This window comes from Sminthopsis crassicaudata, chromosome 3 (assembly GCF_048593235.1).
Source record: "Sminthopsis crassicaudata isolate SCR6 chromosome 3, ASM4859323v1, whole genome shotgun sequence".
NCBI classification, from domain to species: Eukaryota; Metazoa; Chordata; class Mammalia; order Dasyuromorphia; family Dasyuridae; genus Sminthopsis; species Sminthopsis crassicaudata.
The window spans coordinates 575,021,522-575,036,346 of record NC_133619.1 but is presented as its reverse complement, the minus strand read 5'-3'; the positions used below and the strand labels follow the sequence as shown (position 1 = coordinate 575,036,346).

Here is a 14,825-nt window from a genome sequence, read left to right as displayed (position 1 = left end):
TATTCCCTTCTGTTCTGAATTTTTCCCCATCTTCCCTCCACCCCCTCCCCTAGATGGCAGGCATTCCCATATATATTAAGTATGTTATAGTATATCTTAGGTACAATATATATGTGCAGAACTGAATTTTGTTGTTGTTGTTGCAAAGGAAGAATTGTATTCGGAAGGTAAAAATAATCTGGGGAGAAAAACAAAAAAAAAATGCTCACAGTTTACACTCATTTCCCAGTGTTCCTTTTCTGGATGTATCTGATTCTGTCCATCATTGATCAATTGGAATTGGATTAGCTCTTCTCTATGTTGAAGATATCCACTTCCATCAGAATACATCCTCATACTGTATATCATTGTTGAAATGTATAATGATCTCCTAGTTCTGCTCGTTTCACTCAGCATCAGTTGATGCAAGTCTCTCCAAGCCTCTCTGTATTCCTCCTATTGGTCATTTCTTACAGAACAATAATATTCCATAACATTCATATACAATAATTTATCTAACCATTCTCCAATTGATGGACATCCATTCATTTTCCAGGTTCTAGCCGCTACAAAAAGGGCTGCCACAAACATTTTGGCACATACAGTTCCCTTTCCCTTCTTTAGTATTTCCTTGGGATATAAGCCCAGTAGTAGCACTGCTGGATCAAAGGTTTGCACAGTTTGATAACTTTTTGGGCATAATTCCAGATTGCTCTCCAGAATGGCTGGATGTATTCACAATTCCACCAACAATGCATCAATGTCCCAGTTTTCCCACATCCCCTCCAACATTCATCATTAACTTTTCCTGTCATCTTAGCCAATCTGACAGGTGTGTAGTAGTATCTCAGAGTTGTCTTAATTTGCATTTCTCTGATCAATAGTGATTTGGAACACTTTCATATGAGTGGAAATAGTTTCAATTTCATCATCTGAAAATTGTCTGTTCATATCCTTTGACCATTTATCAGTTGGAGAATGGTTTGATTTCTTATAAATTAGAGTCATTTCTCTGCATATTTTGGAAATGAGGCCTTTATCAGAACCTGTAACTGTAAAAATGTTTTCCCAATTTGTTGCTTCCCTTCTAATCTTGTTTGCATTAGTTTTTGTTTGTACAAAAGCTTTTTAATTTGATGTAATTAAAATTTTCTATTTTGTGATCAATAATGATCTATAGTTCTCCTTTGGTCACAAATTCCTTCCTCCTCCACAAGTCTGAGAGGTAAACCATCCTATGTTCCTTTAATTTATTTATGATCTCGTTCTTTAGTCTAAATCTTGGACCCATTTTGATCTTATCTTAATATGTGGTGTTAAGCGTGGGTCCATACCTAGTTTCTGCCATACTAATTTCCAGTTTTCCCAGAAGTTTTGTCAAATAATAAATTCTTATCCCCAAAGTTGGGATCTTTGGGTTTGTCAGACACTAGATTGTTATTTTTATTCACTATCTTGTCCTGTAGATCTAACATATTCCACCGATCAACTAGTCTATTTCTTAGCCAATACCAAATGGTTTTGGTGACTGTTGCTTTATAATATAGTTCTAGATCAGATACAGCTAAGCTACCTTCATTTGATTGGTTTTTTCATTACTTCCCTTGAAATTCTCGATCTTTTGTTCTTCCATATGAATTTTGTTGTTATTTTTTCTAGGTCATTAAAATAGTTTCTTGGGAGTCTGATTGGTATAGCACTAAATAAATAGATTAGTTTAGGGAGTATTGTCATCTTGATTATATTCTCTCGGCCTATCCAAGAGCATTTAATGTCTTTCCAATGATTTAAATCTGATTTTATTTTTGTGACAAGTGTTTTGTAATTTTGCTCATATAATTCCTGACTTTCCTTTGGTAGATATATTCCCAAATATTTTATACTATCGACAGTTATTTTGAATGGAATTTCTCTTTATATCTCTTGCTGTTGGATTGTGTTGGTAATGTATAAAAATGTTGAGTATTTATGTGGATTTATTTTGTATCCTGCAACTTTGCTAAAGTTCTAAATTATTTCTAATAGCTTTTTAGCAGAGTCTTTGGGATTCTCTAAGTATACCATCATGTCATCTGCAAAGAGTGATAGTTTGATTTCCTCATTACCTACTCTAATTCCTTGAATCTCTTTCTCGTCTCTTATTGCTAAGGCTAGCATTTCTAGTACAATGGTGATAGTGGGCAACCTTGTTTTCACTCCTGATCTTACAGGGAGAGGTTCTAGTTTATCGCCATTACATATGATGTTTACTGACGGTTTTAAATATATGCTCCTTATTATTTTAAGGAATAGTCCATTTATTCCTATACTCTCAAGCGTTTTTAGTAGGAATGGATGTTGGATTTTATCAAATGCTTTTTCTGCATCTATTGAGATGATCATATGGTTTTTGTTAATTTGGTTATTGATATGGTTGATTATGGTAATAGTTTTCCTAATATTGAACCAGCCCTGCATTCCTGGTATAAATCCCACTTGGTCATAGTGTATTATCCTGGGGATGATTTTCTGAAGTCTATTTGCTAATATCTTATTTAAGATTTTAGCATCAATGTTCATTAAGGAAATTGGTCTATAGTTTTCTTTCTCAGTTTTCGATCTACCTGGTTTAGGTATCAGTACCATGTCTGTGTCATAAAAGGAATTTGGTAGGACTCCTTCAATCCCTATTTTTTCAAATAGCTTATATAGCATTGGAGTTAGTTGTTCTTTAAATGTTTGATAGAATTCACATGTAAATCCATCTGATCCTGTGTATTTTTTCTTAGGAAGTTGGTTAATAGCTTGTTCTATTTCTTTTTCTGAGATGGGACTATTTAGACTACTTACTTCTTCCTCTGTTAATCTGGGCAAACTGTATTTTTGAAGGTATTCTTCCATTTCATTTAAGTTATCGAATTTATTAGCATAAAGTTGGGCAAAGTAGCTCCTGGCTATTGTTCTAATTTCCTCTTCATTAGTGGTGAGTTCTCCCTTTTCATTTTCAAGACTAACAATTTGCTTTTCCTCTTTCCTTTTTTTAATCAGATTTACTAAGGGTTTGTCTATTTTGTTGGTTTTTTTCATAGAACCAACTCTTAATTTTATTAATTAATTCAATAGTTTTTTTTTACTTTCAATTTTATTAATCTCACCTTTTATTTTTAGAATTTCAAGTTTCGTGTTTGTCTGGGGGTTTTTAATTTGTTCCTTTTCTAGCATTTTTAGTTGTAAGCCCAATTCATTGACCTTTTCTTTCTCTATTTTATGCAAATAGGCCTCTAGAGATATAAAACTTCCCCTTATTACTGCTTTGGTGTATCCCACACATTTTGGTATGATGTCTCATTATTGTCATTTTCTTGGGTGAAGTTATTAATTATGTCTATGATTTGCTCTTTTACCCAATCATTCCTTTTTTTTTTTGAAGCTGGGGTTAAGTGACTTGCTCAGGGTCACATAGCTAGGAAGTGTTAAGTGTCTGAGACAAGATTTGAACTCAGGTCCTCCTGAATTCAGGGCTGGTGCTCTATCCACTGCACCACCTAGCTGCCCCCCAATCATTCTTTAGTATAAGATTATTTAGTTTCCAATTATTTTTTGGTCTATTTTCCCCTGGCTTTTTATTGAATGTAATTTTCATTGTATTGTGGTCTGAAAAAGATGCATTTACTATTTCTGCCTTACTGCGTTTGATTTTGAGGTTTTTATGTCCTAGTATATGATCAGTTTTTGTATAGGTTCCATGAACTGCTGAGAAGAAAGTGTACTCCTTTCTGTCTCCATTTAGCTTTAGCCAAAGATCTATCATCAAACTTTTTTCTAGTTTTCTACTTACCTCTTTGACTTCTTTCTTATTTATTTTGCAGTTTGATTTATCTAATTCTGAGAGTGCAAGGTTGATATCTCCCACTATTATAGTTTTTCTGTCTATTTCTCTTTGCAGCTCTCTTAATTTCTCTTTTAAGAATTTAGATGCTGCACCACTTGGTGTGTATATGTTTAATATTGATACTGCTTCATTATGCTACCCTTTAGCAAGATATAATGCCCTTCCTTATCTCTTTTAATTAGATCAATTTTTGTTTTTGCTTGATCTGAGATGAGGATGGCTACCCCTGCTTTTTTTGGCTTCACCTGAAGCATAGTAGATTCTGTTCCACCCTTTTACTTTGATTCTGAATGTATCACCCTGTTTCAGGTGTGTTTCCTGTAAATAACATATAATAGGATTATGACTTTTAATCCAGTCTGCTAACTGCTTCCTCTTTATGAGGGAGTTTACCCCATTCACATTTATGGTTAGAATGACTAATTCTATATTGCTTGCCATCCTGTTAACTCCTGCTTGTGCTTTTCTCCTTTCCTTCCCTCTTACCCCCCTCCCCAGTATTAAACTTGTGAGCACTACTTGTTTTTCACAGCCCTCCCTTTTTAGTATCCCTCCCCCACCTTAAAGTTCCTCCCTTTATTTTACCCCTTTTCCTCACAATTTCTGTATTCCCTTCCCCTTAGCTTACTCCTTCCCTCCCACTTTTCAATGAAATGGAACAAATTTCACCATAAATCAAATATGTCTATTGATACACACTATGTTCATCTCCCTCCTTTCTTTCTCTCAGATTTAATAGGTTACCTTTGCCTCTTCATGAGATGTAGTACCACCACTTTACCCTTTTTTTGATATAATTTCCTTTCCACCTCTAGTTTCTAGGACAAATTATACATGTGTTATTTACATATCTTTATGGCAGAAGTATAGTTCTCAAGATTTCTTTTTACCTTTTTAGAAATCTCTTGATTTCTATATTTGAAGATCAAACATTTTGTGTAGATCTAGTTTTTTCATCAAGAATAGATGGAATTCATTTATTTCGTTAAATGTCCAACTTCTTCCCTGGAAAACGATGCTAATTTTCATTGGGTAAGTTATTCTTGGCTGCCTACCAAGTTCCTTAGCCTTTCGGAATATCATATTCCAGGTCCCTTGTTCCTTTAATGTGGACGCTGCTAGATCCTGGGTTATCCTTATCATGGCTCTTCCATATCTGAATTGCTTTTTTCTAGCAGCTTCCAATATTTTTTCCTTTGTCTGATGGTTCTTGAACTTGGCCAATATATTTCTTGGCGTTTTGATTTTAGGGTCCCTTTCAGTAGGTGATCGATGAATTTTTTCCAATGGCTATTTTACCCTCTGTTTCTAAAACGTCTGGGCAGTTCTCTTTGATAATTTACTGGAAAATAGTGTCCAGGCTCTTTTTTTCCCTCATATTTTTCAGGGAGTCCGATTATTCTCAAATTGTCTCTCCTGGCTTTGTTTTCCAGGTCTGTTGTCTTTCCAATAAAGTACATAACATTCTTTTCAATTGTTTTGTTTTTCTGGTTTTGCTTGACTACTTCTTGGTTTCTCCTTGAGTCATTCATTTCTATTTCTTCAAGTCTAATTTTCAATGATGTATTTTCTTCACTCACTTTTTTTATATCTTTTTGTAATTGTCCAATTGAGTTTTTAAGTGAGTTTTTTTTCTTCTATGGAATTTTTTTCCATTTCATCCATTTTATTTTTTAGAGAGCTGTTTTCTTTTTCTAGCTCACTAATTTTATTTCTCAATGATTTGTTTTCTTTATCCACTCTGTCTTTAAATGAGTGTGATAACTTCTCCAGACTCTCTTGCCAAGCTTCCCTCTCATTTTCCCATTTCTCTTCTAGCTCTCTTGTGAGAGCCTTTTTGATTTCCTCTAGAGAGTTTTGTGTATTGAGGAGCTGCTCATATCCCCCTTATGGGATTCCTCTGGAGACAATCTGCTTTTAGTCTCCTCAGGGTTTGAAGTGTGCTCTCTATCCATACTGAAGCTGTCAATGATTAGAGCCCTTTTAAATTTTTTGTTCATTTTGTTAGATCGGGAATCGAAGAAACAAATGTGGGGGGGGATGGGGCAGGATGGGGCTGGACGGTGGCACCAAGCTTCCTCTACAGACTGCGGGAGACAGTAGCGAGGCACTAACAGGACATCAATGGCTGCATTGTGTCTGAGCTCTGAGGCTCTAAGAATGCGATGAATCACTCCGGGTGGGGTGAGGGTGGCCAGTCCTAGAGACTAGCTTTCCCGGGTTTTATTCTTTATCTTCGGTGTTTATACCCTCTTTGCTGCTCCTAGCTTGCTGCCAAGACGGAACATCCACACTGAGGAAAAAGTCTTTTTGCAGAAACGGCAGAGATTGTACCCTTCCCCCCTCCGGTCTGAGCTATGTGAGCTGCCTGCCTCGCTCTCCCTGCCTGCCCTTAGTCTGTGCCCAGTCTGTTCGTCCCCTCCCCCGAACAAACACAGACCTTCTCTGGTGAATTTCAAGGATCTCTTCTGTTGGTGGTTATTTATGGGTTTCTTTTCCGGTCAAGCATTAACTCCGAGGCTTGTCATGAAGTAAATTCTGAGAGGAAACGCGGAGCTCAAGCAGCTGTCTGCCTCCATGCCGCCATCTTGACTGGAAGTCCCTTATACCTTATTCTCACAAAAATTATGTATAGATGGGAAATTAGCACATGATTTAGTAGTTACTAATATTCTTTTGGCTGCTTTTGTTTAAAATAATAAAGTCTGAGGTGTGTTTTCATGCCTTTTAGTATTTTTTGATTCCTCAGAATTTGATCCTTCTACATTCACAATTACATCACCTGTAACACAGATTTCCTCTATGTGTACTTTTTCCATTTTTGTCCTCCCAGAACTAAATCTTAGACTGACATTGGTGTTCAAATGTAATGACTCTGCTATCCTTGAAAGTTTTTAAGTTTGATATGAAAATCTTTGCAGATCTTTTTTCTTCTTCCATTTGTTGTCATATTTCTACTTTCCTCTGTAAATGCTCTTAAGATAATTACTTACTTGGAGCTCTTAACAAGTTTTCTTTGCATTAAGCATTAAGAGTTTTACCTGCTATTCTTTTCCATTTTATGAGATATTATTCATAACTTTCCACCTTCCTTTTCTAGAAGATTTTACAAACAAATTTATGTCATAAACTGTTTTTGTCCAAGGATGTAGCCATACTTTCCACTCAGCAAGTAAGTCAGGTATTTGCTAACTAAAGCATTTTTGTATATCCTTTATGTCTTGGACTTATTGATTTATTTCCATTAAATTCTCTGTGAAATTATGATAAATTGGTACTTCTTATTTTTAGCATTAATAGCTTGTTTTATTAGGTCAAGTCAGTTACTTTTTTTTTTCCCCATTTTTTATTCTTCTAATTTTGTATCAATATTGACCTACTAAATTAATGTTCTATACAGATGGCTAGCTGATTTGGGAATGACAACTCTATCATCATTTCCTCTCTATTGGAATATTATTTAATTTTAAAAATATTCAATGTTCATCATATTTAGTGCTACCTAATTCTTTTCATAATGGAAATATTGATGATGTGTAGGTGGAAAGTGTGTAGTCAATAAGTCTTTGGACTCTCATTCCTCATTCCTTATCAATATTTCCTTCCTACTCCTACTCCCTCATCCCCTTTCTTTGGAACAGATGTTGGTGCATAAGCTACAATTATTTTAATGATCTTTTTGCAAATACTTATCTTGAGAACTGCAATACCAGATGATCAAATGACTTAGGAACTGATGAAACAATGTTTCTTATTGCTTTCTGAATAGATGATAAAATTTATTTAGCTTTTGCAAGGAGCGCTTGTGAGTGATCTTTCCAATAAGTCACAATTTCCTTCTTTCTTCTAGTTTCATTTATAATGAAAATGTCAAGGTTAATAAGGTACAGTTCCTTCAGTGCTACATTTATTTGTTGTGTGGACAATGGATAAAAATCTCATAGATATCAGTAGCCAAATTAATGTTCTAAGTGATTGAAAACTATAATTCTTATTACCTTTTGCTATTTGTTGAACCTAATTTTGTCTTTGTGATGTAGACCTACCTTACAAATAATGACATCTGATTATTCTATAAGGTAAACAAACAAACAAAAAAGAAATGAAGAGTATATTTGTTTTAATGTGGAAGAAAAAGCAGGGATAAAACATTTCCAACTTTTATTAAAGGTTTCTCTTAAACTTACCATACCATGGTGCTAATTTTAACACTATGCTAAATTTGGAGGGAAAAGCAAACATTTATGTTTTGTTTTGTTTTTTCCCCTTTCACATATGGTAATAATCTAAGTGAATCAAAACTTTCATTTTGTTTTAACTTTTCATATAATTTGCAATGCAGTTCAGGCTTTTGCATTTTATCAGGCAACTGCTACAAAAATGTGCTATAAATTTCGAATTAATATTTTGCTCTTAAATCAAATGAAATATAATCTTTACAAGCCCTTGCCCAAACTCAGGCATATGGATAATTTCCAAATACAGTTTAAAAAAAAAGGACTAAATATTCTTCAACTGTTTTCATTAGTTAATAGATAGTGAAAGACAGTAAGTAATAATAGTTTAATAGGAGACCTATATGATATTTGAACATTTTATCCAATTCAAAAATATGAAAATTACCGGGTTCTTTTGCTTTACTACTAAGATGAGTAATATCTAATATTGCTTGTATTTTAATAAATGTAATATAGTATTCCCATCTCTGCTATTCATAAATAAAATAATCATGTATTCATTAATCCATATATAAAGTAAGTGTTTAGAATTCTTTGATCATTTTACAAGTGAGAAAACTGAGCCACAAAATGTTTATTTAAGTAACTTTTATTCTACTCTAAATTGTACTTTCTGGATCCTGTAATCTCTTTTTAAAATACAGTGTGGTACTGTGTCCCCAAAAACATTATTCATAAGTGTTTCTCCACAGTCCTGTTATGTTGAGATATCTCAGTAGAGGTGTTTGGAGGGAAAGAATTGTAAAGACACCAGAAGCATAGAAACCCAATGTTAGCTAATTTTTCATTCACCTCCTGCTGCAAATTTTAGTGTCTTTTTCTTAAATTTCTCCTTGATTACCTTTATAAAAACTTTCCCAACTCCATAGTACTATCTGTGGCAATTTTCTCTGCATTAATCATAAGCTTCTAGTATTAATCTGTTAATTAAGAGTAATACCATTTAGATTATTGCTTATATTATTTTAATATAGTATAATGATTACAAATAAAATTGGGTATGAAATTTCCTATTTTTTATTTAGAACTTTTTAAAATAAAAATCAGAAAAGAAATTTTGACTTTAGAATATATTATTTCATTGTTAATTAAAAGAAATATCTTCAATTAAATTGAACTCCTAATTTTTTTTTCCCTAATGGATATTTTCTAACTTTGTGCTCAGATACAAAATTTAAAATATTAACTTAATAGACTCATTGTTTTTTCAAAAATGAATAGAGTAGATTAGCATCTGTTACCCATTTTACTTCCCCAACTGAGAAGGAAATGCTGCTCTAAATGAGTGATATTGTAAATCGAAATCCATAATAGAAAAGGAAAGAACCTACATAAAAGCTTGTGTATCCAAATGAAAAAAGGTGCTTTGATATCTATAATTTAATTGGGTTGATAAAGCACCAAAAAGAATAGCCTTTAAAAATAAAAATTTTGACAGAAAGTGATTTCATCTTCTACTTTATGTATTCATTAAAAAGTTTGCATTAATACAGAATTTCCAATTTGATCATGTGCTCTATGTTAAGGCCAATTCTGGCCCAGTAATTGTCTGGCCCTGAGCAAATGTTATCTTCTTAACTGTCTTGATTCCTAGACTCTGGAGCTTGATTCAGGAAAGTTGAGGTAAATCAGAAATTCAGGTTATAAGCAAGCTTTGTTTTTATTAGCTAATGGCCACCTATGAAGAAGAGTGAGTTCCGGGGCCTTAGGATAGCCTTTTAGAGTCCAATCAGGCCCTTGAGAGTAGGACCCTGTCTCTATGAGAGCTGGTCTAATACATCTCATTCTGTTCTTTTTTTCTTCAAGTAATGACTATATTCAAATATCCTAAAACATAACTGAGTATAGAGGTAACAACAATTTTCCTCCCTACCTACCAGTGTCTCATAAAAAATGAAAAGCAAGTATAGCTAATAAAAACACAGCCATACTTGTTGGAAATAGAGCTTTTCAAATATAGAAAGGGGAATCTAGTAAGCGGTCTTTATTATTGTTTTTACACACACACACACACACACACACACACACACACACACTCATGCATACATATGTACAAACAACCACTGTTAAGTCCACTTTAAGATGTAAATTTGAAAACTCTTATCACTTACCATCTTCTAAAGTCTTACTCAGATATTCATAATATTGATTTTTGTGTCAACAGCGTACTAGAAGCAATATAAGTACCCATTGGTTAGAAAAATGGATAAAGATATTGTGCTGAATGCAATGGAAGGTTCAGTGAATGTGAGATAATTTATATGAAATGAATTAGAGAGAAGTAAGCAGACTGAGAGGAACAGTATGTTCTATATACACAATTATATAAACAGGAACAGTAGGACAAAACTGAATTTGGCATGATTGTAATGGCCAACTTTTACTCTAGAAAAGGGATAGAGAAAAATATAATTATCTTGTTTGGAGTGATGGGCTATGGGTATGGAATATTACATCTGACATTAAGCTAGTTAATATGTCAGTTTAACTTTTCCCCCCCTTTGGTACAATGGTACGATCACTGAAAGGAAGCATGTGGGGAGAGGTATTTTTAGAAATACTAATATAAAGCCAAAAGGCATCATTAGAATTTAGAACTTTTAAAAATTTTTCTAAGGAACCGTATTCCATATAGTAAATGCATCTTAGTAGTACTCTTCTAAAGCTGGCCTCCATGCACATGGAAATAATAGTGGGGGAGTTGTTCATTTATTATAATTATTAGTGTTCTTAAAAGTATACTATATCCTCTCTTTTCTACACATATTCCCTCCCCAACTCAAGAAACAACAACTAATTTAGAACCTTGATTTCTTTAGTCATGTCCATTCCCTTTCCTTCTTGTTGGAATTGAATTTTTAGGTTTACAAAGTACTTTCTTCAAAATAACACCGTGAAGTAGATTTTTGAAGTATTAATAACCTTGTTTTACAGATGTCAAAACCAAAAACTAAATTGTACAAGGTCTCTATCCTGCAGTGTCATGGCCAGGATATAAACCCAGTGTAGACTGGGTTCTGAGAGTAAGCCTGTTTCTACTCTGCTGCTGTTCAGTTGTTGTCTCTTTGTGACTTGTAGCACATATCCCATAGCACATCAGCCCTTCTCTTCTCCACTTAGATGTTGGACATCTTCTGACCTAAGGAGCTTATCTTCCCACATTGTATCTTTTAGCAGTTTAATGCTGTCCATGGAGTTTTCTTAGCAAAGTTGCTTTTGTGATTTGCCATTTCCTTCTCCAGGTGATCATCTTTTATCATAACTTATAGTTTTCATTGAGCTATAGAAGCCTCTCTGTCACAATAAGTCAGTGATCCAGGAAGAGAATTCCAATATGCAATGCATCAAAGAGTTATTTCAAATACCACTGTTCCTACCATGTCCATTTCAATATCAATTCAAATTTCAATATCAATTCAATTAATATATTAATTTCCTATGTTGTGAAGAGTATTGTGATATTATAATTATAATAATACCTAGCATTTATATAGTGCTTTAAAGTTTTCATTGTTTTTCAAATATTGCCTTGATCATCCCATAGTTGTTGGGCTGCATGTGTTATTATTACCATGTGCTATTATTACTCCTATTTTACAAATGAGGAAACTTAGACAGATATTGAGTGAATTGCCCAGAATCATAGAATCAGGAAGCATGTTTGATTGGATTTGGGTTCAAATCTTCTTGTCTATGAATGGCTACAGAATTCTATCCACTGAACCACCTAGTTGCAAAGGTTAAAATTTAGAAAAGACTGTGTCCAAATATTAATATAAAGAATGTGAAGTCACAGATACTGGTACTAGTAATATAAAATGGTACATGGTAAGTGCATATGGCTATAGAAGCAATCTGTAGGATGACAGTTTATTGGATGAGCTGCACTCAAATAGCAATTATCTTCTAGATCATTTACACAATGCTTTTACTTTGGTAAGATTTTTTTTTCACATTTTCATTTTAAGTCAAGGAATAAAAATGAAATTCCATTATACTTTTCTTCTCCCACTCTACAAAATTTCTATGATTATTCTCTTTTGATTAATAACAGAAAATTTAGATATAAATGGAGAGAGGGATGATGAGTTTTTTGTTGCTAAGTACCAGTATTTTACATCTTGTAGTTTTGAAGATAGGAAAATTACAGACTGAACTTTTGGTTTAAATTGCTGAAATTATGTCATTATAACAAATTTTAACTATCTTACCCATTTAGCCTCCTCAGTATTAATCTAGATGATAAGCTTTCATTTATTAAAAATTGTGGAGAAGCAGGACTACCAAAGAGAGAGAGAGTGTGTGTGTGTGTGTGTGTGTGTGTGTGTGTGTGTGTGTGTGTGTTTCAGTATATATTTTGTCATATAAAAACAATGTTATAAATCTTCCTGTCATCTCCTAATTTACTTATGAGTAAATTTCTTTGAGGGATTACCTAGGTATCACCTTTTTAATACCCAGATTACATCACTAACTTAGATTCTTTTGGGCGTTCTTTATATGCCTAATCTTGTAAAATGTATATTCCTGCACTATCAGGAACAAAGTTGTTAGCTCTTGTATTGACACATCTAAGATCTCAATTTTAGCTAGTTCCAAAATTTGGATTCTATTATACTGATGACATTCCACAATTAATAGTCATCTTTTTAATATATTCTTATTTCCTTCCCAAAGAATATCCTGCCAGCTAGAAAGTGTTTGTATTCAATAGACATGGTTTTCATTTATATCTTAACTGTATATTCCTGTTCCATACCTTATATACTCTGTGAATGTGTATTTTGGGATAAAATGGGGAAGGGAATATATCCCAGTCTGATGAACATTGATTGGCTTTTGTACTTGGCTTTCCCACTTATCAAACGACCTGCTGTGTGTTTCCTTATGCTTTGTGCTGAGTGGGAAAAAAAAAAAAAAGAAATAGCACATCATTTCATTTTTCATGAAAACAGAAATAAAATGTTAGCCTGCAATTTGTAGAAATTTTCTTCATCATATCTTTGTTTTCTGGAACTTAATGTTCATTTTATTCTTTTAACAAATAGACTGAACAATAAAAATCGTCTCTGCTTTTAATTTAATTTAAAATATTTTTATTGCGTCTAGTAATACTCAACGATTAAAACGAATCTGGGATCCCATTAAGTTGGGCATTCCCTCCAATGATGAAGATTGCAACTCATTCATTTTCACCTATCTTTTTTTTTTTTTTTTTTTTTTTTTTTTCTTGCTGAGGCAATTGGGGTTAAGTGACTTTCCCAGGGTTACACAGATAGGAAGTGTTAAGTTTGTCTGAGGCCAGATTTGAACTCAGGTCCTCCTGGCTTCAAGGCTTCACCTATCTTGTATGACTTTCATCTCTTGTCTTTTTTCTTCCTAGGAGTTCATCAAAGGAGGCCACTTAAAAACAGTAGAGACCTTCCTTATTTTTCCCTAATATCACAAAAGTACTGGCAGGTCACTAATGTCTTCCATGTATCATTCCCCACTCTTGTCATGTTACCAGTTCATCTTTTTCTGGAATGGGTATTTAATGACTTCCTTTAACCCTTTTCTCCTTTAGAGTTCTATGTTGGTCAAATCACCTAGCAAATAGACTGAATCAGTTTTCTGAGCATAAGCATAAGCAATTATGGAGAGACATATCACTATTAGGCTGATTGATAATGACCCTTTTTTGGCTATGGCAACCTATAAAAGAGAGATGTCTAAAAGTTGACATTTTAATTGTTGGAAATTTCAAAACAAAATGTGTAGCTTTGATAAAATTTTAGATAAACAGTATAATTGATATGTTAAGATAACAAATTTTAAACATGCTAATCTAAAATCTAAAAAAATGCATTTTTATCATGAGCTATTTGTGTTCATTAAAGTTTACTGAGTAAATATAAATAATGATGAGCAATTTATATTTAAGGTTGAACTCCCACCACCTGATCTTGGACCAAGCTCTGCACTAAGCCAGACACTTGCATTATTACGTGAAGTTTTGGCATCTCATGACTCTTCAGTTGTGCCATTAGATGCTCGTCAAGCAGATTTCGTTCAGGTGTGTTGTCAGTTCTTTTTAATTATTACTTTTGCACTTCTATTGCATATTCTCTTTACAATTTAATGGCATGCATATAACAAAAGACTTTTTAATAGCACCTTTTTATCATTTGGTTTTCCCTAAAATAAGTTAGTTTGTTGTAACTAAAAAGATAAGTTTGTTCAATAACCATACAACTATTTAACTTTTAAAAATATTGAGTTTTATGTGTCATATCTTTGGAAGTTTTCCTTCCAAACTTATATAATTTTCCTTCTCTGTTTATTGATACTGAAATACTGTTTCTGCAATCCCATAGCCTAGGACCATAGAAACTTGCTTGTGAACTAAATAATGCTCAAATTATATTTTCTTTTCAATTTTTAGGTTTTATCATGTGTTTTAGATCCTTTGCTCCAGATGTGTACTGTATCAGCAAGTAATTTAGGCACAGCTGACATGGCCACTTTTATGGTCAACTCCTTGTATATGATGAAGACAACATTAGCACTTTTTGAATTTACTGATAAACGACTAGAAATGCTGCAATTTCAGGTAAAATTAATGTTATCATTACTTCTTCATGTAATGGAAATTATTTCTCCCAATTAGGGTTTTTAAATACTTTCAAGGTTTAAAAACAAAAAAACTTTTTTTCTGATACAAACATAGAGATAGGTAGATTTAAAAAGTATTTTCC

The 14,825-nt window shown here is 33.3% G+C and overlaps 1 protein-coding gene across 1 annotated transcript in view; it reads left to right on the top strand.

Moving 5' to 3' along the window:
• Positions 1-14,825, top strand: part of COG6 (component of oligomeric golgi complex 6) — a 115,715-nt gene that overhangs the window by 79,866 nt on the left and 21,024 nt on the right. Inside the window, 2 exon segments of the mRNA XM_074304848.1 lie at positions 14,012-14,143; positions 14,513-14,680. Of these exon segments, the coding sequence (XP_074160949.1) occupies positions 14,012-14,143; positions 14,513-14,680 (300 nt within the window).